This window comes from Natator depressus, chromosome 9 (assembly GCF_965152275.1).
Source record: "Natator depressus isolate rNatDep1 chromosome 9, rNatDep2.hap1, whole genome shotgun sequence".
NCBI lineage: Eukaryota > Metazoa > Chordata > Testudines > Cheloniidae > Natator > Natator depressus.
Window position 1 is genome coordinate 86,599,606 of NC_134242.1, and position 22,862 is coordinate 86,622,467.

General features: G+C 42.4%; 1 protein-coding gene across 2 annotated transcripts; it reads right to left on the minus strand.

Moving 5' to 3' along the window:
- Positions 1 to 1,993: 1,993 nt before the first annotated feature.
- SH2D1A (SH2 domain containing 1A) lies at positions 1,994 to 22,571 on the minus strand. 2 transcript variants are annotated; one of them, XM_074963171.1, is made up of 5 exons: positions 22,384 to 22,571; positions 15,404 to 15,472; positions 9,004 to 9,067; positions 5,448 to 5,583; positions 1,994 to 4,767 (listed from the first exon to the last, which is right to left on the minus strand). In XM_074963171.1, exons 1-5 carry the CDS (start codon positions 22,518 to 22,520, stop codon positions 4,727 to 4,729), a joined length of 447 nt encoding a protein of 148 aa, XP_074819272.1. In that variant the 5' UTR covers positions 22,521 to 22,571; the 3' UTR covers positions 1,994 to 4,726. The 2 variants fall into 2 exon arrangements, with proteins under 2 accessions (XP_074819272.1, XP_074819273.1); XM_074963172.1 differs by lacking the exon at positions 15,404 to 15,472.
- Between the last annotated feature and the right edge of the window lie 291 nt (positions 22,572 to 22,862).

A 22,862-nucleotide genomic window follows, 5' to 3' on the forward strand; every position in this document is an offset into this window, starting at 1 on the left:
TCACCTCTGCTGCCCCCCACCTTTAAATTGTTTCCCCCCAAATTAACAGTTACGCAGCGTCTCTGCTTCCCCTCACTATACGACAGACTCATCAGAAAGGGTTTCACAGAAGCCAGCATAGCTGGCGTCTGGCCTAATGGAAGCGGCCAAGCTGACTGGCTGTGCTAAGCCCCATCCTGCGCACCACGTGCCATTCTCAGCTGTAACTCCCCTTTTGGAGCTGGGGTCCAATCCTCTTTTACCTCTTTTACCTTGATTGGAGAGGTGGGAGAGACGCCCTCATAACTGTGGTTAGGGGGCCTCACCTGGGAGCCCAGGGCTACTGGGGGAGAAGCGGGGGGATCATCCATCACTGAGGTATGTGCCCTGGCCCCTGAGCTGTAGGCTACCCTGATGTGGGTGAGCCCTCAAGCCCACTTTGTGGTATTTTGGGGGAGGGCGTGTGCCTGGGTGAATGCTAGAACCACTAGGTTATCACGTGATGAACATGCATGCTCTCTGGCCTAATTACTTTTAGTCACAGAGGGATCAGTTCAACAAGTGGGGATAGCAAGAACTCCCTCCCCTTCCCCCCCCCCCCGCCAGAGGCACCTGCAGGTCAGGGACTGCGGGGGAGGGGGGGGAGAGGGGGCAGCTCCATGAGGTTTGTGTGACATCCAGTGGGAGTGAAGGGAGCCTGGTTCTTGGTTTTACGTGCCTGCAGTTAGGTACCTAAATCTTTTACTGACTGTAGCCCTAGCTGTCAAGACACACTGCACGGCCTGAAGTAGGTGATGCTCAGATGCCTCCACTGAACTCGCCTGCAGGCAGGGGGCATAACCTGACTAAGGAGCGTGTTCAGGGCACCAAGACAGTTGGCATGCTTAATAGTCACAGGGAGATGCAACAAAAGACAATGTTGAGCGAGCTGGACCTGAGGAAGGACCGGTCAGTGAGACAGCAAAGGGATGGTGGGTGTATTGCTAGAAAACAAAGAAAGTAGTGGTGAGGGACAAGTACAAGGCTCTGGGGTTAGACACGTCACAAAATGCAGAACACAAGAGCTGCGACAGTAAATACAGTTATTTGGCAAATTAATTGTCATAGGGTGTAAAATACGGTTCCATATAGAACCTGAAGCCTCAGTCCCTATTTCCATCTAATGCTACTGGGGCAGGCAATGACAACAGCACCAAGTAGTAATCTCTTAATAGTTCACAGCAGCACTTGAACTAACACCTGCAGCTTGACCAAAGCATGCCGCTTCTCTCCTAGTTTATGCAGCTTTTAAAAGAACTAGACAATTCTAGCATCAGCCATCAGCAGACTCGTTTTCAGTCCATTGCACATCACAGAAGCATGTCTCACACTGCTCTTATGACACAGGGTTTGCTCAGCTCCACATGCTACCATCGAAGTCATCAGCTGTTTTGCATAGACAGCAGTAGCTGGCTGGGGCCCTTGGCCAATGTATCTCCCTAATTTAGCACCAAGCTTGAAGCTGCCAGGGATTGTTGCTAAGATTATGTTTTCAAGTAAGTTGCCCCTGCATTTGACTGTCCTGACCCATGAGAGACCAGATGAAAATACTATGTTGCATTGAGGGAATGTGGCTAAAATTACATCACATTGTCGCTTTTGTAACAGGGCAGCAGCTCAGTGGGCACGTTGCTGAGGCAAGAATTTGACATTTTACTCTGGCTTCTATATTGGCACAAGCTGTTACATGTTGGGCACTGCAGGCAGCTTTGGAGCCGAAAAGGAAAGAAAGAGCTAATGAGGAAGAGTGCTGAAAGCCAAAAAAACAGCAGCCAGCAGTAAAATCTTTAAGGCACAGACACAGACTGAAAGGATCAATCAACAGAAATAACAAAAATACAATTTCATCCATTGATGTTCTTGTTTAATGGGCACCTCATCTGCTGTGTGCCTGACGTCTTTGATGAATTATGTAACAATGAAAGAACAACTTTAAATATTTTATTGAAAAGTATATCAGTCCAGATCTGCCACGCTATAAAACAATTAAGTCAGAAAAACTTTTCAGCCAAGCATTGATATAATGAGTAGCTACAGAACAACACACACATACAAGCATTCTATAAAATATTACATTAAAAGTAGGACTTTGTAGGTGGCTCAACTTAAATGAGAGTTGGGAATAATTTAGAGACAAAATAAACAAGTACTGTAAATGTTAATGGATTTGTGATACCTGCTCTAGGTCTGGGAGGTTTAGGTGGTACATTTAGTCACTTTTATAAGGAAAATTTTGTGCTTTAAAATAAATATTTTCTTTTATTTTAGGCTGTTATGGAACAACTTATCAAATGCTAATGTGATAGGAATGAAGTTTCTTTATGCCAATGATGGCTCTTCTGATGCTGCTTATCTGCTGTCTATGTCCACTCCCTAGAACCTGTTTTGTCTTGAGTGAAAACAAAGGCATTTAGCCGTGTATGTAAATGAAGCTTTCAATAAGCTGGCAACTGTGGCTCCTTGGTCTAATTATCAGACATGCCCATACAAGTGTGGTGTATAACAGCCCTCTCACAGAATGGAATTCATTCCAGTGCAAGGCCCACCCACGACGTCAGCCCTGCGCCATGACATTGGCAAAGCCCTGCTGTGTATACAAAGCAGTGGGTCCCCACTGGCTGCATATGGATCAGGCATAGAGGGTATGGCAGGACTGGCAGAGAGGTCTCTGAATCCACAATTGTCGGAGCTGGTGATCAGGCACCAGTGCACTGGAGACAGAGAGACTGCAGCCAATTTCCCCCAGCCCATAGATAAAGGCAACGGTGGCACATACGCTTAACTACAGCATCTTCCCCAGTGTCCACACAGCATGGCCAAGTGAAGCTTGATTACTCAGTCATTTTAGGGCATTCAGGAAGTTCATGCATGTGAGAGTTCATCATACAGTGATGTATAAACCATGTTAGAGCTAACTGGACAGGACCAGTGTATCAGCCAGTGTATCAGCAGAGGGCAGTGCTGGTGGCCAAAAAGCCCTGCATAGCATGATTGCAACCATCTATTGCATGTAGACTAAAAGGACCGACAGAGAGAAGGGGACAAATTATGGTGGGGGAAGGGAGGTGCAGGACCTTCCATCCCCCAGTCACTTCAGTCCTCCCCAGGGCCTAAACTGTGACTGCAGTAAGAAGTTCAAACTCTCTTAAGCACTATACTTAGGCTCAGCTAGCACATCAGAAGTTTGCCACGGCCCAAAGGGCGGCAGCGTGCCAGGTGGACTGGGTAGGCCCTCCCACCTTCACTTGAAGCCCAATGTTTTCTCACAACGTTGTTTTTGTCCAAGCGAGTAGCTGAAAACCCTAATCATTCAGCAGCTAGTGAAAACTCCCTAGTTAGCCAGTGCTGCCATCTCTGGGGATTTTTATCAAAAGTCTCACAATGTGCATTACCCCAGCTTTAATTTAAGAAAAAGTAAGTTTCTAGCTCTCGAAGTTGTGGATTAAAAATAATGACCCCCTAAAGGCTCAAACATGAGAAGGCAAAAAGAGACCCAAATATACTATTATTTTAAAAAACGCTGATGATTTTTAAGTCAGTCTCACGATGTTTTGGGGGGGAAGGACACAGAGTCACGGTTTTTTGGCCACTTGGCATTGGCAATGCTGCAAAACAAAAATGATTATTGTTTTCTGAAATGCCCAGTATGGTAAAAGTTTAAATCTATTCAAAATAGTTTCCCATTCTTTGTTAATTATAGATGGGCAGTGCCCTCCCTATAGTTAAGGCTGAGATGAGCTTGCTATTTAACAGACATTTTTTCTAATTGTTCTAAAATCCACATGCACACTTGGATTGTCTTGAAAATTACTGTGTGACATCAGAGACTGGAGTAAGCGTAGTTGCTTAGATTTGGAGTCACAATAATGGAGGACAGTTTGGCATCTAGATGCCACCGTCACAGGCACCCAGAAATAAAAGGAAGAGCAGTACAAATCCTATGGAAAGGATAATTTTTTGGACAAAGTTAGCCACCTTTCTCCAGCTCATAGAATATCTGTAAACAATTTCCTCAAATTCATTTGTTGCTCAAAAAGATTCAACACATTTTTTTAAACTTTGGCTGGCTCATAGACTGAATTTGCTACATTGCTGGTCAGTTCTAATTGTTCAGATTGGGCAGATAGTACAGGTTATTTTCCCTGATTGGACAAGCATGCCAGCACACCCAGCAAGAAGTGGATGATGCATATGAAACCAACCTAAAATTCGACTCCTGGGAATACACAGGCCTGCACTTTTGAAATTTGCTTCTGGAGTGAAATTCATCCTTGAGCAGAGAGCCAGCACAAGGCATCTGCAATATAAAAGCCACTATTCTGCGGCCATACATGGGTCTTAAGTGATACTTAGGACTTGTGCTGGGCTGAATTTCAATTAGAAATCAAACACTAAAGTAACTTCATGTAAAAAAACTAACTAATATTCAAATAGAAAACTCCCAACCCAAACTAACAGAAAATGAAAGTATTAAGTCATCCAATTGCTCGTTATTTTTCTCCCATATCTTTATAAAAAAAAAAAACAGATTCATGCCAATCTTTTAAACGGCAGACTAGAAGTTGCATTAAACATACATTTCTGAAAATATTACAAGAAAACTCACAGAGTTGTAATGTCTATAATCTACAGCATATTGTGCTGGAGTGTCTACAAAAAAAGACGTATAAAAGCCTATTTAAATTACTTCAAACTCTGGGACATGTCTTCATGAAGGATGCAAATAAAAGTCACGATCGTCTTTTTTTCCTACAAAAAAAAAACACCACACATATTAAAAAGATGAACTCCGCAAGAAGGCGAAAGCTCATAGTCTTTGTATTTACTAGGAGGCATGGGGGTTAACTACATCTTGTCTATCCTTGATGCAACTGGCAGGCTGTAAAAGAAATATATTCACATACAACGCTGCAGTTGGATATAAATTCCCTAGCTAGCACCGCAAGGCATCCATCCAGACCCCACAATCTAGACTAGGTGCTAGGAAGATACCAATTTTTCAGACTTTAGGAGGTGCATGCATGCTGTTGTAGTGAATGCCATGGGTTAATAGAAGCAAACAAGCCAGCATTCTCTCTGCCCAAAGGCCTGGGGTGCTCAGGATGGAGGGAAGCTGGAGCATACCAGCCCAGCCATTGTGCAGCTGTTGCTTCAGCTCCTCACAATCTTTTAAGGGAAGCAGGTCAACAGAGCCTCACCCTTGCCCCACGCTTTTCTGCTATCATGGATGTAGCTCTGCAGTGTGCATGTGGTGTCCATGCACCTGTCCCTTTCCTGCTTAGTAGCACTGAACTAGTGCTACACAGCCTTTTATACCATGCAGGCCTGTGGACTGGGGACAGTCAGAGACTGGATCTTGCCCCTTAGCACATTTGATGGCAATCTCCACAGGCCCGTGCCATTCTGATCCCAAGTGCACCTCGCAGTACCTTGTGGGTGCTTGGCTTTCGCAGCATTCACTACTGGATGCTGCAAAGGAGTTATAATGCCTTGTTCTGGCTTCTGGAATGCTGTAATTAGGTTGTGTACTTTCCGGAACAATCGTCTGTGGACCCCAGGTGCAGTCTGCAAAGTGAGAGATCAACAAATTACCCAAACAACAGGCTACAGGGGAACACCACTACCCAGGAGGTGTTATATAACAGCATTGTTTCCACAAATGTAAAAACATCAGCAAGAAGAGAAGTCCGTTCTCAGAGCCAACTTAGATTTGTTGGAGCTGTCCTCTCTCCTCTCCCTTTCCCAGGAGCATAGCCAGCCATTTGAAAGGTGTGATTTGGTACTAGCTAAGCTTGTTCCCTGCACTGCATGCCCACTGGCTCTACCTACTGCCACAATCTCACAGGGCAGCCATGCAGATCAGCTGCATCCCTAACGTACCTCCAGTCATTTCGGGGCGGGTACAACAGGGAGGGCATTGACCCATTACATTCACTAAAATGGTCACTGCAGTTAGACAGAGCTATCTGTTAATAATCATCCTGAAGAATAAAGCCTTGGCAGTCAATACAGATGAGATCCTGTGGTGCTTACTGGGCAAATCTCCCACTGATGTCAATTAAAATTTTGCTGAAATAAAAACTGCGGGAACAGATTAAGAAATGTTGATTTTTAAAATATCCTAGGAGTATTAGAGTGATTCCTGATGCATCTGTAAGATCTTCTATTGTACAGGAAAAGTGAAAGGAAATAGCTAGATACGATGACACTAGACAAGGACAGCAAGTAAGCATAGCCCTCAGTCTAGCAAGGTCGTTGTGATCCTGGTTTCACACTGTGAAAGTGACGGGACTTCAGCACCATCAGGCTCTCTTCTGATGGTTCCTGGAATTGGCAATGAGGTGGTAGAGGAAGGGCAAGAGTCTGAGAGGGTCTGTTCTTCACTCAAGATAAGTACACAACTGCCATTGAAGTATTGCTACAGACAGGACAATGACTCTAAAAAGACACTATTCGGGGAATTCCATATTTATCCTCTGTCAAGGACTTCCTTGTCAGATTTGCTCACTTTACAAAGCAAAAGGCCACAAAGAAAATTGACCTCCAGCTGTAATACGAGCTCCAGCTGGGGTCAGGAAAAACAAGCTCCCCTTTCGTGTCTTCAGCAGCAATAACAATTACACAGACAATTCTCCAGTGCTACTGGTAGAAGTTTCATCACACTGAGAGCTCACATCAGCCCTCCAATCTGCCACCTCTGAGTCCTGCTAGTGATCCTATTTTAGTCTCCAGCTCATTAATCTCATTTCCCAGGCCCTTAAAAGCATCACCATGGGCAGTCAGCATACCATGATGTTCATTAAGTCATTGATAGAGAATGCCTATGCTATGATTCCAGCTCACTGGTAATGTGCTCCAGAGGAAGACCTAGCACCCATGATGATGTTCCTCTGACTGTAAATATTAACATGGATCCAGCCCGCTTATAAAAGTTTTCTGGAGTGTTTGGTTCCTTTTTGCGCATCTGTTAACTAGTCACATCTCTCATTTCTTTGTATCAAGGGGCTCTGCAAACTGTTGCCTGGTTTTATTTAAATCACTTTGTCTATCCTTTTCAATTAATCTTTGCAGATGCCCATCACAGCGTATCTCTATCTTCAAGGGCTTTTACTAGACATCTAAAGCAACTTTTAAATGATTCATCACATCCCTTTTGCAACTCTGGCTGGGCCTGAACACTCTCCTCACCCAGCCTTTTGGGGGAAAGCAGTTGTGGTACTCGCCACTTATACTCCCACAGAGGTGGGGTGGAAGGACAGGGCAGCACAGGAAGGCACTCTCAGCATCAGCAAGAGTAAACCTGTTCCTACAAACCTCCAGTGGGCGAAATCCTTGCTCCACTGAACATAATGGAAGGTTTGCTACTGACTTCGTGGGGGCCCGGATTTGAGGGTCAGTATTTTGAAATGGTCTCTTGTGAGGCTTTGCTCTTGGTTCTTTCAAACCTCAGCAAGAGAGAAGAGAACGGAGGCAGCTGATGCAGGGGGGGTGGGGGGGCAAATGCTGTAGTGAGTAAGACAAATTCAATGAGGGCAGAGTTTAGCCTGCCATGTCTACTCAGCACCCATTTCCCTAATGATTTGAGGGGGCACCCAGGATCTCCAGTTGCCAGAGGGGAGGATCCAACACCATGAGTGTTCCTCCTCATTGCTGCATGGAGCATGCTGTCTGGTGCTGCCTTGATAGCTCCCTTTCTACTACCACAGGGAGAGATGAAGCTAGCTAGTGAATTGCTTCACCCCATTCCCAAATGAAGGCTTTGCTTTGCCTGTGCTCCAGCCTGATCCTGCCAAAAATGTATTGGTACTGTCCATCCTACTGCAGAGTGCACTGCACCACCCTGTCCCTCAGCAATTTCTGCTCTTTCACCCATCAGTTCCAACAGCTCATGAAAGTACCAGTTTCCTTTCAGGAAAAGGAACAGAATGAGGTAAATTTTGCCTTGGCCTAGATCCCATACACCCTCTTCCCCTGAGGCCAGTGGATTTGTACATGAGGTAAGCCAGGCCAGCATCTGGTTTATTGAATTAACTCTTACCACCTCAGATTTGGGGCTTAGCAAGTCTCCCTGTTTTGGAACAAATAACTGTTTGCTCATGGTCTGTATTTCAGATCCAATACTAGGGCCTTCCCCTATGCCCACCACAGGCAAAACGCCCACTGAAGCCAATGCAAACATGTAGAGTCAAGTCCCTGTATTTAAACACAGGTGGAGCATGGGGCTTGTTTTAGCTCTTTGCACAGTGATGAGAAAGTAATTTTTTTTTTTAAATCAGGAATGGGTGTGAAGCACATTCAGCTCCAGGGTTTGATCCTAACTGACATCAGAATCTGGTCCAGGTGTTTCCAGTGCAGAACAACAATTCTGCTCTAATTTTGCCAGCAGAATTAACCCTGTTAAATTATATTTTAATGTTTGTAAATCAGTGTTCATTTATGTGCAAACTGAAAGCTAATTATGAATTAATATGCTGACTACATCCAAAGAACAAGAAGTTCTGAAAATAAATAAGGATTAGTATTCACATGAACCTAAATTATGCCTTGAACTTAAATCACTGTTGTTATTGCACCTACTGCTACACCAGTCCTTGTACTATTGATAAATACAATCTGTCAAGAAATTAAGTTAAAAACATTGTAAATCATAAGGAATTGCTTTGAATATTTTGGTATTAATGGCATGTTTGGCAGAGGAGAAATTAATATTGACTGTGCCTGTCAAAATATGAAAACACAATATTTCTGCCATTTAAAATGCTGCAAAATAGTGCACTGGTGCATTCTGTAACAGCTGAACTGTAACAGAATGAATTTGTGCATTCAAAATTGTCAGACCTGGCACCAGTGATGGGCTCACTTGAGACCGATTAAATTACATGAGAATCAGATATTGCAGAAAGGTGAATAATCCGGATATATTTCCTGAAATCAATACCTACGCTCAGTTGTGGGAACTTTTAGAAGAGAAGGAGCAATACATACCTCAGCACTCCAGGAACCTGTATCTGTCTTGGACACTCTGTAGGTATAAACATAACCCTTATATCTGTGAAAGAATCAACATGTATTTATTAGTCATGTCTATCGTCCGGTTTAGTATACTGTTGCTCTGTAATGCTGGAATTAGCTCATTTGATAAGCTCCTTTCCTTAGCAATAAATTAGTCGATGTAGCCTATATTTAGAAATGAAAAATTTGGACCCAGATCAGCAAGCTATGTTTGAATCCCAAGAATTGCACTGAATTAGGACTTGGAGGAGGGGGGAGTTGTTTGATCCATCTCTGTCTGTGAGATCTACAGTTTCTCCATATTAGACCATGAAACCTGCGTAAATGTTTTAACTTTCCATCAGTGACCTTTTGCACGCTTATTTATGTATCGGACACACTTCGTGTGGAATTAGAACAGAATACATATCATTACTAGATGACGATTCTGCTAAGTGATTTTTTTTTTAAACTGCAAATGTTCCCAGGTGCTATGCCATTGATGTATTTTATTTAGAAATCTAAAACCACAATATCAAGGCAATTTAGAGTTTGTCTAGCTAATGCATTCCTAACCCTCAAAGGTCTGCCTTTGCACTTCCATCCTGGACTGTTCCAAGGTCATTGTCTCCTGGAAACACTGATCACTTTATGAGATCATGAAATCTTCCATCTATTTTAAACACAGTTTCCATTCAGGGACCTCTGAAAATAGACATCAACTGATGTCTGGAGTCAATCATGCTAGAAGGAGCCCAGTACTTTACATGATCTTGTATATATAAGCCAAGGTTCAAAGATGTGACTTAAAAGCAGAGTGACAGATGTCAGTGACATGCTACATGTGTAAACTACTTGCTGTGCAAAGTTAAAGTAAATGGTAACAGATCAGACCGGTGGTGTTTTACACCCATTGTGCAAAGTTGGAAATGACTACACAAGATGCAGGGCAATGGAGAATCAGGCCCAAGGCATTCAGAAAATGAAATAAATTTACAATAATCTGGCATTTCCACCGAGACATTATGCATTATTAACTATTCCAGCATTAGCCATTTTTCAGAGAGCGGGTACATATTACATCTCTTTCCAATTATACACAATATCACAGTCGTTCTTACCAAATAATAGAAGTCATAAATGACACAGCTACATGAACACATCTGCTTATGCGCCATGTCGTGTGTCACTGCAACTCAATCACTGATTTCTGAAAATCCATTTTGATAACCTCAGAAATGTTTCTAGTTATTGGAAATAATTTACCAAAATAGGAAGTCATTAATAACTGGTTTGATTTGTCCACATTAATACCCCTTGGACTGTCACGTTGCACAGCTGTGAATGCATACGCACGGTGCAAAGCAGGGGCAAAGCAGGTTCATTGGGCCAGATCATTTGCTGGTGCAGACTGGTGAAGCTACACTGATGTCAGTGCCGTTGAAGATGAGGCTCTGGCCCATTGTGTCTATGCTGAATTGCATGTTGAACCGCACCTTTCTCTAGATCGTCCCAGAAAACAACTCTTATTCAAGGTCTTTGTCTCAGCTAAATGAATTATAGCACTTTTGATACCTGTTTTCTTAACGATTATGATCTTAGCGTAAAACTTTCTGTTAAACAGCAGGAACTTCATTACCACTTTAAAGCACGTTCTACCTTCAGTTTGCCCACAACCTGATTTTGATGAGCTGAGTTCCCCCTCACTGTTGCATGGCAGCAGCCCCCAGATGTTTTAAACAAAGGTTCACGATTTAACCTGTCTCACATTAATGTTTAGGGTCAGGCAGACAGGCTGCTTGTTTTTAAAGTTGTGAGTGTGTAGCGCAGCTCCCATCCACTCTCTCCTTTCCCCGACCACGCACCTAGGTACCCTATGCCAGTAAAACCAGATATAAGGTACACGTAGGCAGTCTTTTAGCACACTGAATGAGGTGTTTCCCCAGGAGCTGTCAGCTCAGTTTTCTCTCGCTAAATCAGCTCAGGCTGGAACTACTCTTAGTTTGACAGGCTCAGGCATATCCTGTCTCTTACATAATGTATCCTTGTAGGCAAATGAACTACATGCCATCAGATCAAAACCTGCACTCTTGTCTCAGGACTAGGGCAAGTCCCTGATACAGAAAAACTCCTGGCGGGAGGACACAGGTGAGGGAGAGAGCCAGCTCTTGGGGTTCTCTCATGGAGCTTCCTCCCAATTTTTCCCTTTGGGGTGGTGTTTGACCCCATGTCCCATGGAAGAGTCAGGAGAAGGGCACTCCACACGGGGTTCCTATGCACTGGCCTTGCTCTGGGGACCTCTGCAACTCTGCCTTAGCTCCCTGATGGGACAGCACCAACAGAACTGAGCAGTCAGGGATGCCTCAGCCAGCAGGTGGCTCCCCTGTGCAAAAAGCATTTTCTGCAGGGTTGGTGCGGGAGACCCTGTGAACCCTCCTAGTCATCCAACCCTCCAGGTCCTCAGCCTGCCCTGCTCCTGTCTCTAAAATGGCACAAGTGAAAAGCCCAGGTCTGAACATCCCTGAAGTTTAGGCGATGTGAAATCTGGATCCACATTGCAACACTCTCAACAAAGTGATGACTGGAGCATTGACTGTTGTACTCAGTGGGCCTGATTCACCCCTGCAATTCCCCAGTTTTACACTGGTGAAACTCCATGGAATGAAGTATGGAGCAGCACCATGGTAAACCAAGGCCTACACAAAGTCACTTGCCCAGCTTCTTGATCAGAGACAAAAGACGTTATAACTCCTAATTGCTCATGAGATGGCTTAGAAAATAATTCTGGCTAAAAGTACCGTGCTGGATATTGCTTGTAGAAGAGGAGATAGCTAGTTAACATCCCATCTCACATTAGATAGATCGATAGATATAAAATCTGTCGAACAAAAGGTCGCTTTGATTCCTGCTGAAAGCAGTTTCTACTTTGATACCATAACTAGGAAAACTCTGTCAAGGGGAAAGCATAGTAAAGTTTCTACTACAGAAACTATACTTTGCTTTATATGATGCGTTTTTTCCTTTATAGAGTATGCCCCCCAAAGAGCTGCAAATGCCTTTCGCACAGATGATACACTGAGACAGCATCTGCCTACCTAGCCTCCCCCTCCTCCCTTTTCAGCTGTGTTCAAACGTGTTACAGCCACATTTACTTTAACAGGTGAATAATTACAATCTTCTGCACTGTTGAAATAGCTGGAGGATATTAGCCATTTGCTGCAATTTATAATTTAACCATGACATTTTAACAGCATGGTATGTTTTGAAATAATTGCCAAATGTTCTGTACCTTGGTTGGGAAATTTTATTCAACTAAAGTTTATTCATTTTTAGGCCCAAAACTCAACTGAAAAGAGCAAACTCAGCAATAAATTACATTAAATGCTATCTCCTTAAATATAGCTCTGTCCAGAATTAGTTGAGTTTGCGGTATCAGTTCCTATGAACTGGCAGGCTATTTAGACATTAACACGTCACCTTGGACTCCATAACCTATAATTTAGGCCAAGCTGGTAGTGCTGCATGTAGCTAAGCTTGCCCACCCTTCCCACAGTATATCCCTGTTTTCAGTTGCTTATGACGTCGCCAGATTTTAACCATTCAAACTGATGTTCCGTGTTGGGTATCTGCCTCAAGCTAAATTTTTTGGGGACATTTTGCCAAAAAAAGATTCAGCTGTTTCTGAGAATGCAATCAGGGAAAAATACATTGTTTGGGCCAGGTTAAAAAAAAAATCTTATAACCATTTTGTTAGGTGACTCGAGTGCCTCCATCCATTGAATTTGATGGGAGGATTGGCTTTGTTTCAAGAATGTGCCTTTTGCTGACCCCAGGGGAAACCACCTACATTTGGCCAGGTTATAAGCCTTTGAAATATTGCAGTTCACACATGCTCAGTCGAGACTTGTTTGTTTGGCTGCTAAATTCTCACAATTCCATATACACTGAGTATGCTCTATCTTGGGGATACAGGGCTGAGCAGGCTTTTCACTGCATTTGCTGCTCACAGCTGCTGTGGTCCATGTGATGCTGGACACCGAAACTAAGAAGTGGGAGACTGTCTCTCCTGTAACCTCTGTGCTGCCCATTAGGACCCCGGCAGCAGGGAAGAGGATGTTGTCTGATTGTAATGAGGAGGGAACAAGAGCCAGATGGGGAAGATGGTGGAGGAGTAGACAGACAAGGAGCCTGTGGGAGGGGAGCCTAAGACTGGGAGAGGGTGGGGGTAGCCTGGACCTGGGAGTTGACAGGGGTTGGGGGAAAACCAGGCGTAGGAGCAGATGAAGGTGTAGGGAGGGAAGATAGATTGGTTAGGCAAGGAAACTGAGGTCAGAGGAAACAGGGGTAGGGGAAGACTGGGACTGGGATGAGGTGACAGGGAAAAGAGACATGACTGGGATAGGAACAGAAAGGGTCAGACTTGTGGGGAAACTAGGCAGAAGGAGTTGTGACCTCTGGGTCATACTCCCTCCAGAACAGACTGGAACCCAAGATTTCTCTGGTCTTGGCAAATATCTGTGAAGCTCTTAGGCAAAGAGTGTGCCTATAGTGCTGGTCCATATAGACAATAACAACCTACTACGGCTACCAGCTACTCCATTCACTCAGGTGCCAGAAGTCTGTGTGGTGGATCTAAGGATTTCCTCCTGCTGATGACTCGTGTGAGTGTCCGTATAGTGATGGATTTTTTTTTTCAGTTTGCTTTGTTAAGAACCTAAACGATTTCACACACAAAAAAACCTGTGCGAAACGAACATTAAAGTTGCAAAGTCAAGCACTCAAAAGTTAGGCAAGGCCAGAATTAAGGCTGTTTGTGCGATTTTAATTCGTCCCCTCTGTGCATATTATGATTAAGGCTATGCTTTTGGCACAGAGGTCATGATGTTCACAATCACTGAGAATTTTAATAAAATCTGCAGCTATCGCAGCAGTGGCTCCTGTGGGCCCAGCTCCTCACTCAAGGCATTGCAACCTGGCCCACATGGTTGCAATGCTGCTTAGGTTTGGAGATGGAGGGGACAGATGCGCCGAACGCACTCAGCTGCAAATGAAGTCAATGGAAGCTGTGCTGTAAACATATAAAGTCCTATATAATGCTAAATACCCTAAAAAATCTGAGCTGAGGTATCTCAAATTGGGCACCAAAAGCTAGTGGATACTTTTGGCCTTAATGTTTTTGTGCCTCAAATCCTCATTTACAAAAAAGGGATAATATCATCCCCTCATTTCATGTGTGTGTGCTGAAGATGAATTAATGCATGCGTGTGATGGACTCAGATAATATAATGATGAATGCCATTGAAAAGCCCATGTTCAAATTAATAAGTCTGTCTTCACAGCAGAGTTTGAATAGCATGCAATAAATAAGGCCTGGGGCACTCCCTGAACCATGAAAAGAAAAGAAAATATTGAAGAGCTGCTGATTCAATGAGCATTGCCTGCCCTGTGCAATGAATTAGGCAGGGATACTGTGTAAAAATATGTGAGCATGTAATTAAAGACTGTGTCATAATGCATATGCACAAGGTTGTATGGTCAAACTTATGAGTTCTTGACGTTGCATCCTTAGCATGGTTTAAGGATGTAATAAGGTGTATGTCTGTAAGTAGGTTGACTGGGAGTAATTTACTCATGGAGAGGCCAGAATGAGGTGTAAGTTAAATTAGGGGGGGAAGGCCTAAGTTAGCTTACACTTCCTTCCTGGAAGTTGCTTTTGCTGGTTGACCATTCTCTCTTCTGGCCCCTTGACTTATACGTTACACCAGTTTAGACTCTCTAACCCAGTCTTACTGACATGTAATTTAAACCACCTTGCACATAACCTCTAACTTGATTATGTACCTTCAACTCAGTAACATATAGCATTGCCAGACATCCGGTTTTCGACTAGAATGCCCAGTCGAAAAGGGACCCTGGTGGCTCCGGTCGGCACTGCCAACTGGGCCAATAAAAGTCCCATTGTCGGCACAATGGGGAGCCGGGGCTATGGCAGGGTCCCTGCCTGACCTAGGTCCGCGAGGCTCCAGGAAGCGGCCACCAGGTCCTTGCAGCCCCGAGGCACATGGGTGGCCAGGGGCTCTGTGCACTGCCCCCACCCCCCGTGCCAGCTCCACAGCTCCCATTGGCCAGGAACTGTGACCAATGGGAGCTGCGGGGGCAGCACCTGCAGGCACGGGGGCGGCGCGCGGAGCTTCCTGCAGGGACCTGGCAGACACTTCCTGGAAGTCGCAATTAACTCAAAAATATTAATCATGCTTAAAAAAATTAATTGTGATTCATTTCACTATTAAAATATAGAGTACCATGCTGATCACGCTTATTTTAAAAAATGCATTAATTAAAATTGTGACTGAACTCCTTGGAGGAGAATTGTACGTCTCTTGCTCCATTTTACCTGCATTCTGCCATATATTTCATGTTGTAGCAGTCTCGGATGATGACCCCGCACTGTACACTGTGTATTCTGTGGTGTAATTGAAATCAATATATTTGAAAATGTAGAAAACATCCACAAATATTTAAATAAATGGTATTCTATTATTGTTTAAAGTGCAATTAATCGTGATTAATTTTTTTAATCGCTTGACAGCCCTAGATCAACTTAACTGTATGCGCTCCTTTTCTGGTCTGTAACCAGCTTAGGTCTGAGCATGTCACATCTTGGCAAAAAAAATTGGAGATCCTCTGACTTTACAGTTTTCTCTACGGGCTCTTGAGCTCCTCACAACATCTGCAGGCAGCATCCCTGTGACCATTGGCTTGTCATACCTTTTTCCGAGTCCAGAGCATGTATCCTAAACCTATCTGGCCCAGCCTCTGCTGCACCATTAACTAGAAAGTAAAGATTGGCCCAAACCAAAACCTTGAATATGAACTTCTTCAAATTTGGGAAATACAGTCAGATACAAATCTATGGATTTGGTTTAGAGTCAGATCGAAAAACTAAAAGGGATTCAACTTTCTGATTCTGGCTCAGGAGCAGCCAAAATCTCACAAACCAGCATTTCTTTTATCCCAAGAAGGCAGAAATCTCGCAACAATGGATGATTCAGTGGATTTATTTTAGTGTGGGCCAGACTTATGAGAATTGTGATGGACGCATCGGTGTTAGTGTCACTACTATTATAACACCATCTTTACATTGCTAGGTGTCTGTTGTTCTGCTTGATGCAGCTGCGTTTTTAATGTTCTGTTCAGATGTAGCCTGTTACAGAGGAGAGATTACCCATGTTGTCTCAAGTACTCTTCACTTTTGTTGTTTCTCACTGAAGAAAATAGAAAATTCTTACTAACTAATCCCAAACCCTACCAGTGATTCTGCCTCAATCGTGAACCTCCAAAGTCTAGACTAGACCTAATCTGGATTTTAACTTCACTTTCTCAGCTACTCTCTCTTCTACTGACTTGTATTGCATGGTGATTGTTAGAGTTGAGCAGGAACTGGAATTTCCATTTCCCATGAAATTCTGCAATTCTGAAATTTGTTTTTGTTACAAAGGAGAAAAAGTGTCTAATTTTTCTGCAAAATAAAATTTTTGAAAAAAATTCACTTTGGGTCAATTGAAATATTTTGTTTCAATGAAATTATTGTTTTTTTATATTATATATTAAAATAAAATACATTTCTCAATGCAAATGTGTTTTGCAATTAAAAATTTAAACATTCCATAGTAAAAGTGAGAGAATGCAATGTTTGGACAATATCAAACTGTTTCATTTCAATGTTTTTAGTGAAATTTCATTAAGATCAACAGATTCCCAAGAAAAATTTCAGTGAAAGAACATTTTCTAAAAGAAGTGCTGTCGGAAAATTTTCTACCAGCTCTCATAATTATCCAGGACTCAGAACGCCTGTGTCTTATTGGAATGGTCACAAAAATATTTTAATTATATAAAATCCATCAAAAAATTATTCTTGATGATGATCTTCATTCCAATGAGTTGGGAAGGTTGAAATATTCACTTCAGTAGAATTTACCAATGTACTGTGAAGAATTTTCTTACACAAGAAAATGGTGAATGCTATTTACAATGCTAACCTTGAATGGAAGAAGTTTCATTGCCAAGACATTTTAAAATATGATGATTATTATATGCCTTGCTATAATAAATGCAATTACTATGCAATTTCCATCAAGAATATTAAATGTAAAATAAAAGAAATGCAACGTTAAGGCTGAGTCATGATCCTGAATCCACCTTCACCATGCGTAGCTGATGTGCTTACCGTACTGGAAAGTTTTGGCACAGTGACTGAACTTAAATACGCCAAGAAACTAAGATACTATGGTTATGATGATGGAACAAATAGAGAAAATTAAAGCTGATTAGACGGGAGTCAGTCTTGTCGCCATTATCAGTGCTTCAAGAGCTCCAAACAGTTTTATACTCTAGCTGCTAATTATTCCCTAAAGGTTTAATGCAGTATGGTACATGAATGGTTGACTTCAAAAAAATCATTTGAAAGCACAGCATAAAAGTGATGTCATATTTAGCTTAAGCTGCCATTCTAATCAATATTTAGAGGACTGAAACAACTACTCACATTCATTTGAGACATTCTCCTACAAATTTTGAGCCCCCAAATATAAATACGGCAGGAGTATAATTAGCATTGGCTTTACCAATTTGCACATGCAGCTACTTGTCTTTGTACAGGCATACACGTATCTGTAAGGGTGAAGGGACCATCTGCACCCACAGGTATAGTCACAAATTTTGCAGGCCCGGTTTAAAAAATAAGCCCATTCTTGTGTCCTGCAGTCCCCATTGACTTCATTAGGAGCAATGTGTGCAGACAGTCTCTGTGTGTTAAAAATGTCAAACAGGATACTTAGACAGGAATCCAAGATGTCTGTGAACAGAACATATTGCTCGCAAAGAAAGATCTTCATAAGAAAAAAATCAAGATCTAATAATAAAATCTTGTAGCGTTGTCTGCAGTATCCAACTGGTTTACCCAATGGAACCGTTTCTTTAAAAAATTCATTATAAACATCCTAATTTTGAAGAACAGCAAGAAACATTTCAGTTTTCAACATGATCAAAAGATCATTAATTGAAATCTTTGCGCTCCTGGGCTAACGTATATGAAACATGCAGCCGTACACCTACTCTTACAGTAATCAACGTTATTTGCTTAATAATGTTATTAAAGAAGTCATAGTGTAGGCAGGCCCAGGAGGAGCACCTCATTTTAAAATGTTGCAGAAAATTGCAGGGAGCATCGTTATTTACAAGAGCTATGGGAGACCCCAGTGCAAAACAAAACCTACCTTACTGCTGTATGAACAGTTTCCCTTCATCATTGTGGTCTTAAAATATCAATGAAAGAAAGTGTGTCTTTGTGATTTGCCACAGCCAGACAAAAACAGCTCTCTCTTTGAAGGCTTGTGGGCTCTCGTCAGCATACGGTGACTTAGGGCACTTCAGTCTGGGCTTGAACTGAAGGGGAACTGGAAGAAAGCAGCTCTCTATCAAAACAGAGGACTAGTACTTTTGTGGAACAGAGCAGCGGGAAAGAAAAGCTTCCTTCGTAAATGTTTATCAAACAGGGTCCCAATTATCAAAGCCGCTTCAGTTATCTAAGGGGTTTTAGCCTGCCACCAATAACCATGGTATCTGAGCACCTTCCATGTCAATTCAATGGCAATAGCAAAATCCCTTATGAATTGTTTGGAGTCTGATTCGTCTCCCTTTCCAAGGTCATTACTCTGCTTAGGGTCAGGTTTTTATTTTAATTAGGAGGCAGCTGAGACTGACCACAGCCGTTGCTGCCTTTCTTATATTCAAAGTCAGCCAAAATGTTTAGGGAGGAAAAAGGGCATAAGGAACATTTGAAACTTTTTGGAAAGACTCTAAAGCCTTTGGGGTCATGCTGCTGTCATTACACACCCAAAACTGACTTCACATTGGCAGCGATGTACACAGGATCGGCCATCCATGTTTATTAGAGTTAGCTACAATATTTTCATCAAAACATTTTTCAGTGACAAATGGCTTTTTGAGGAAATTTTTTGTCTGGATCAAAATTTTCTGTTTTTTCAACACTCCTCCCCCCCGCCCCCCAATTTTTCCCCCTCCATACTGTAATTAGTGGAAGGGGGGAAGAGAGAGAAAGGGAAAGACTGAAAATCTTGCAAATCAATTTTGTGGTTTTCATTTAATCAAAAAAATTTGTCACTACAAAAACTTTTCAGTTCATTTCAAATTTCTCACAGAAAATATATACTTTTTGGGGTGTTGGCTCCAGTATGCATGATGACATCTCTTCATTTACTTACAGGCTTTGCTTCACCATTTCAGAAATCATTTCATAGTGACTGAATCTCCAGTAAGCGGTATACATTCTACCTAAATGCTCTCTAGGTATTCCTAGAGTAACCATCATCAGAGTTTCTGAGTGCCGATTAAAAGTTTTTTGTTAAAAACCATTATTATTAATAGTTATTAATTGCATAGTGAAAACACTGTTCTGTGTGCTTTATAAGCAGGTATGAAGACACGATCACAGCCCCAAAATTTAATACAGAAATACATTCTATAGTTTACTAATGATTTGGGAGTGGGGTTTTTTTTGTTTTGTTTTTTTTGTAGTGATGAACCCCAAAGTCTACACACACCTATTTTTGGTTTTGCCAAGGCTTTATAGCATGTACTGTTGTCATTCTGGTCCTACATGCGCTATCTCCAGCTGCTTGCCAGTCTAGGATTTGTTCTTTTTTTGCTACATCAAGCATCTGCATCCAACCATGCGGTAGTCTCTGGTTCATTGTCTGCTTTCTCTCCCCTTCTGTGCAGAGCCGCTCTGCTATTTTACGGTTTTTGCCAGCTATAGTGGCCTATTGCATACACTTATCTAAATTACCATCACGTTGCTAGATCATTCTGTAATTTCTTTGTATCATCCACTCTGAGAGCACTGTTTCCTAGTTTATCCTCAGACACTAATTACTGTACAGTCTACTTCTTGCACCACATTCATTATTGAAATACTGTATTAAATCGTTCTGAACCCAGTTCTCATCTCTGTGATTCTGCCACCAGATTTCCATCCATGTCAGATCATAGTTAACTAGACAATATTGTTCTAGCTACTCAGGTAGATATCTCCACTAGACGGTATCAAAAGTTTTCCTAAATACTTATATTTTGGATTATAAAAGCTTTATTTATCTATAGTTTACAAGTAACTAATTTTTCATCTCACCCTTTGCTCATACAGATGTATCCCTAAATGCAAACATGTACTTGTGGTTTGCAAATTTTGCGGACACAATTAGGAGGCTCCTTTATAGTTTATTGCATTCCCGTTGGTCTTCAGAACCTATGAGCATCATATTAACTGTCCTAATCTATTCTTTAAAAACCTGACCTTCCTATCATTCACCTAAACAAACTGCCTTGAATACCACCAGAAACTCCGACTGATTATTTGCAGCTCCATGTCCTTGTTATATGTTCAAATATTGAATGTAGGCTAACTAGACTGATTTCCTGGATTCCCGCTTTATTGTTCATAAAGCTGGATAATATTGTACATGACTCTCCAATTACCTGCTATCCCTCACCTGTTCTGGATGACCCTACAAATGATAAGTAGCTGTTTCACCATTTCCTCTGATAGCTCTTTAAGAACGCTTGGGCTTTTATTATTTATTAGCTGGCTCCTTTCACTAGAGTCTTATCACCGCTTTTCATATCTACCCCAAATCTGCATTAGATTTTAACTCAATTCACTTCTTACTCCCCTAATTTTTTGTTGTCTTGTTAAAGACTGAGGTAAAGTAGATATTAGGTGTGTCATCCCACTTGGAATTCTTCAATCTTTGTTTTCCCTTCTCATTTAGTAGGGCAAGGCAGGACGATTCTTTGTGATTAAGGCACAACAGGAGAGATAAAAAGGGAACTGGGTTGTATCTACAGTTCTGCTACAGCCTTCTTATGTGGCCTGGGGCACTTCTTATGTGGCTCGAAGCCTCGTTTTGTCCATCTGTAAAATGATAATAATACTCACATCCTTCACAGTTTAAAAGTCAAGGCTAAATCAAGTGTTGCTGAAAAGCACATTCAGACCTTTGGTGGAAAGTGTGATATAAATATTATTTTAGACATAGTAATACCCTCACTATCTTATCCTTTCTACATGGACAAAAGCCTCTTCTTAGTTCTTTTAGCTAATAATCATTTGCTTTGTCTAGATAATTTCTAATATTAACATATCTTGTTGCTGCTACCCCTTCTCCCCCTTCAATTCTTTAAAGTAGCTCTCAGTACAGACCTGTTGGCCATGCTTTGTTCGTTTAGTGGCATAGCACTTCATTGTGCATGCACAACGCTAATGCTTAGGATTCTTCAACCTTTCTGTCCTCCTTTGCTAAAAGAGCTCATACTTCTAACATTCAAATACCCCATGAATATTAAGTCCTTTGTCAGCTCATACCCATTTCAGAAGCAACTCATCAGTGCCTTCTCTCCGAGTTGGTGACCTATGACAGACACCTTGTAGGAATTCCTCCCTTTGCCCCAACTCTATTATCCTAACTGATCGATTGTCACCATCTATTTGTATGTCATGCACTTTAAAAGTAGTTTATTCAGAAATCAGTAGTAATACTCCCAGTGTGCAGGGCTATATTCAGCTGTAGTAAGGCTGGCAGAATCAGGCCCTGAAATGTTGGCAACCGCTCACTTTCAATATATGAATGAAAAGCATCAATATTCCTCCATATCAGCCCCCAGGGGAAAGGAGGCTTTGGGCCATACTGCTATTGAGTGTATTAAAAAGGAAGACAGACAACAGGCAAAACCAAAGGAATTATTCAGCATGAACAAGAAGCACATGCAATTTACGATCCAAACAGCATGGCTTAAGCTGTTATAGCCTCCTTTTTGCTCTCCACCCATCATCGCGATCTGTTTGTCTTTGCTCACTGGTTTGTGTCCCATTTTAGAGTAAGTGCCCCATGGCAGGAACCTGTGCTTTCCTATTTCTGCAAAGGGCCAAGAACCCCTTACCCACTCCCATGCCTGAAGTCAGCTTTAAAAAGCTAAGTCCCCACAATGCTTTGGACACAGGAGTATTTGCATGTTCTGCCAGAAGACGACCATTCTAACTGGCAAATGTAATATGAGGCAGAACACATGCTGTGAACCCAGAAGTTGGAGGTCTACATCCCTGTGGAAAACCACAGGATCACCGAATTGGCTGCCCACTAGAAGGTCTCCATGCTACTGAGCCTTCACCAAATGGAGACCCATAAGACCCACTTGCAGCTGCATTCTAAGTGGCAGCTTGGCTCCCCAAGACTCAGACAAACACCGGGTAAGGGGTGTTGCTACAGACCCTAGACTCCCGTGGTTCTCTGTACTCACAGCACACACAGACAATACACTCCTGGGACGCTCTCACTGTCTCGCAGTAAATAGCTGCCATCCATCCCTGTAGACAGTAGCAGCTTCTCCCCAGTCTCCCGGCTGATGTTCCCATGATAAACATCCATAGAATCCATTTTCTGAAAGCCAACTGAGTGGAGCCTGATAGAACCCAGCTAGACAGAGGTGCTAGTGACGGTTACACAGCTCACTGCTGTCACTCGTCTGCTATCCAGCTGCTCACTCAATGGTTGATGTAAACAGGATGTGTTCCCACCTTGAGCTTCTCGAAAGACTTTTCATACTGACAGCCAGAGCTGCTATCACCTATAAGGCATACGTGACATTTGACAGCACTCATATGACTCACAGCTTTCAAGATAGATGTTAATAACAGGTACATGAAGCCCACAATCTCCTTAACAAAAAGCGGTGCTCCCTTCCCCACAACCCAGAATGCACAAGCTCTGGTTACGCTG

What these genes read in the sequence shown, in the direction of transcription:
- SH2D1A (XM_074963171.1), bottom strand. Translation starts at nt 22,520, where the DNA reads ATGGATTCTATGGATGTTTATCATGGGAACATCAGCCGGGAGACTGGG. An exon ending in AAATATATGGCAGAATGCAG is followed by an intron (nt 9,068 to 15,403) that starts GTAAAATGGAGC and finishes ATTCTTTCACAG; the next exon opens with ATATAAGGGTTATGTTTATA. An exon ending in CAGGTTCCTGGAGTGCTGAG is followed by an intron (nt 5,584 to 9,003) that starts GTATGTATTGCT and finishes CTCACTTTGCAG; the next exon opens with ACTGCACCTGGGGTCCACAG.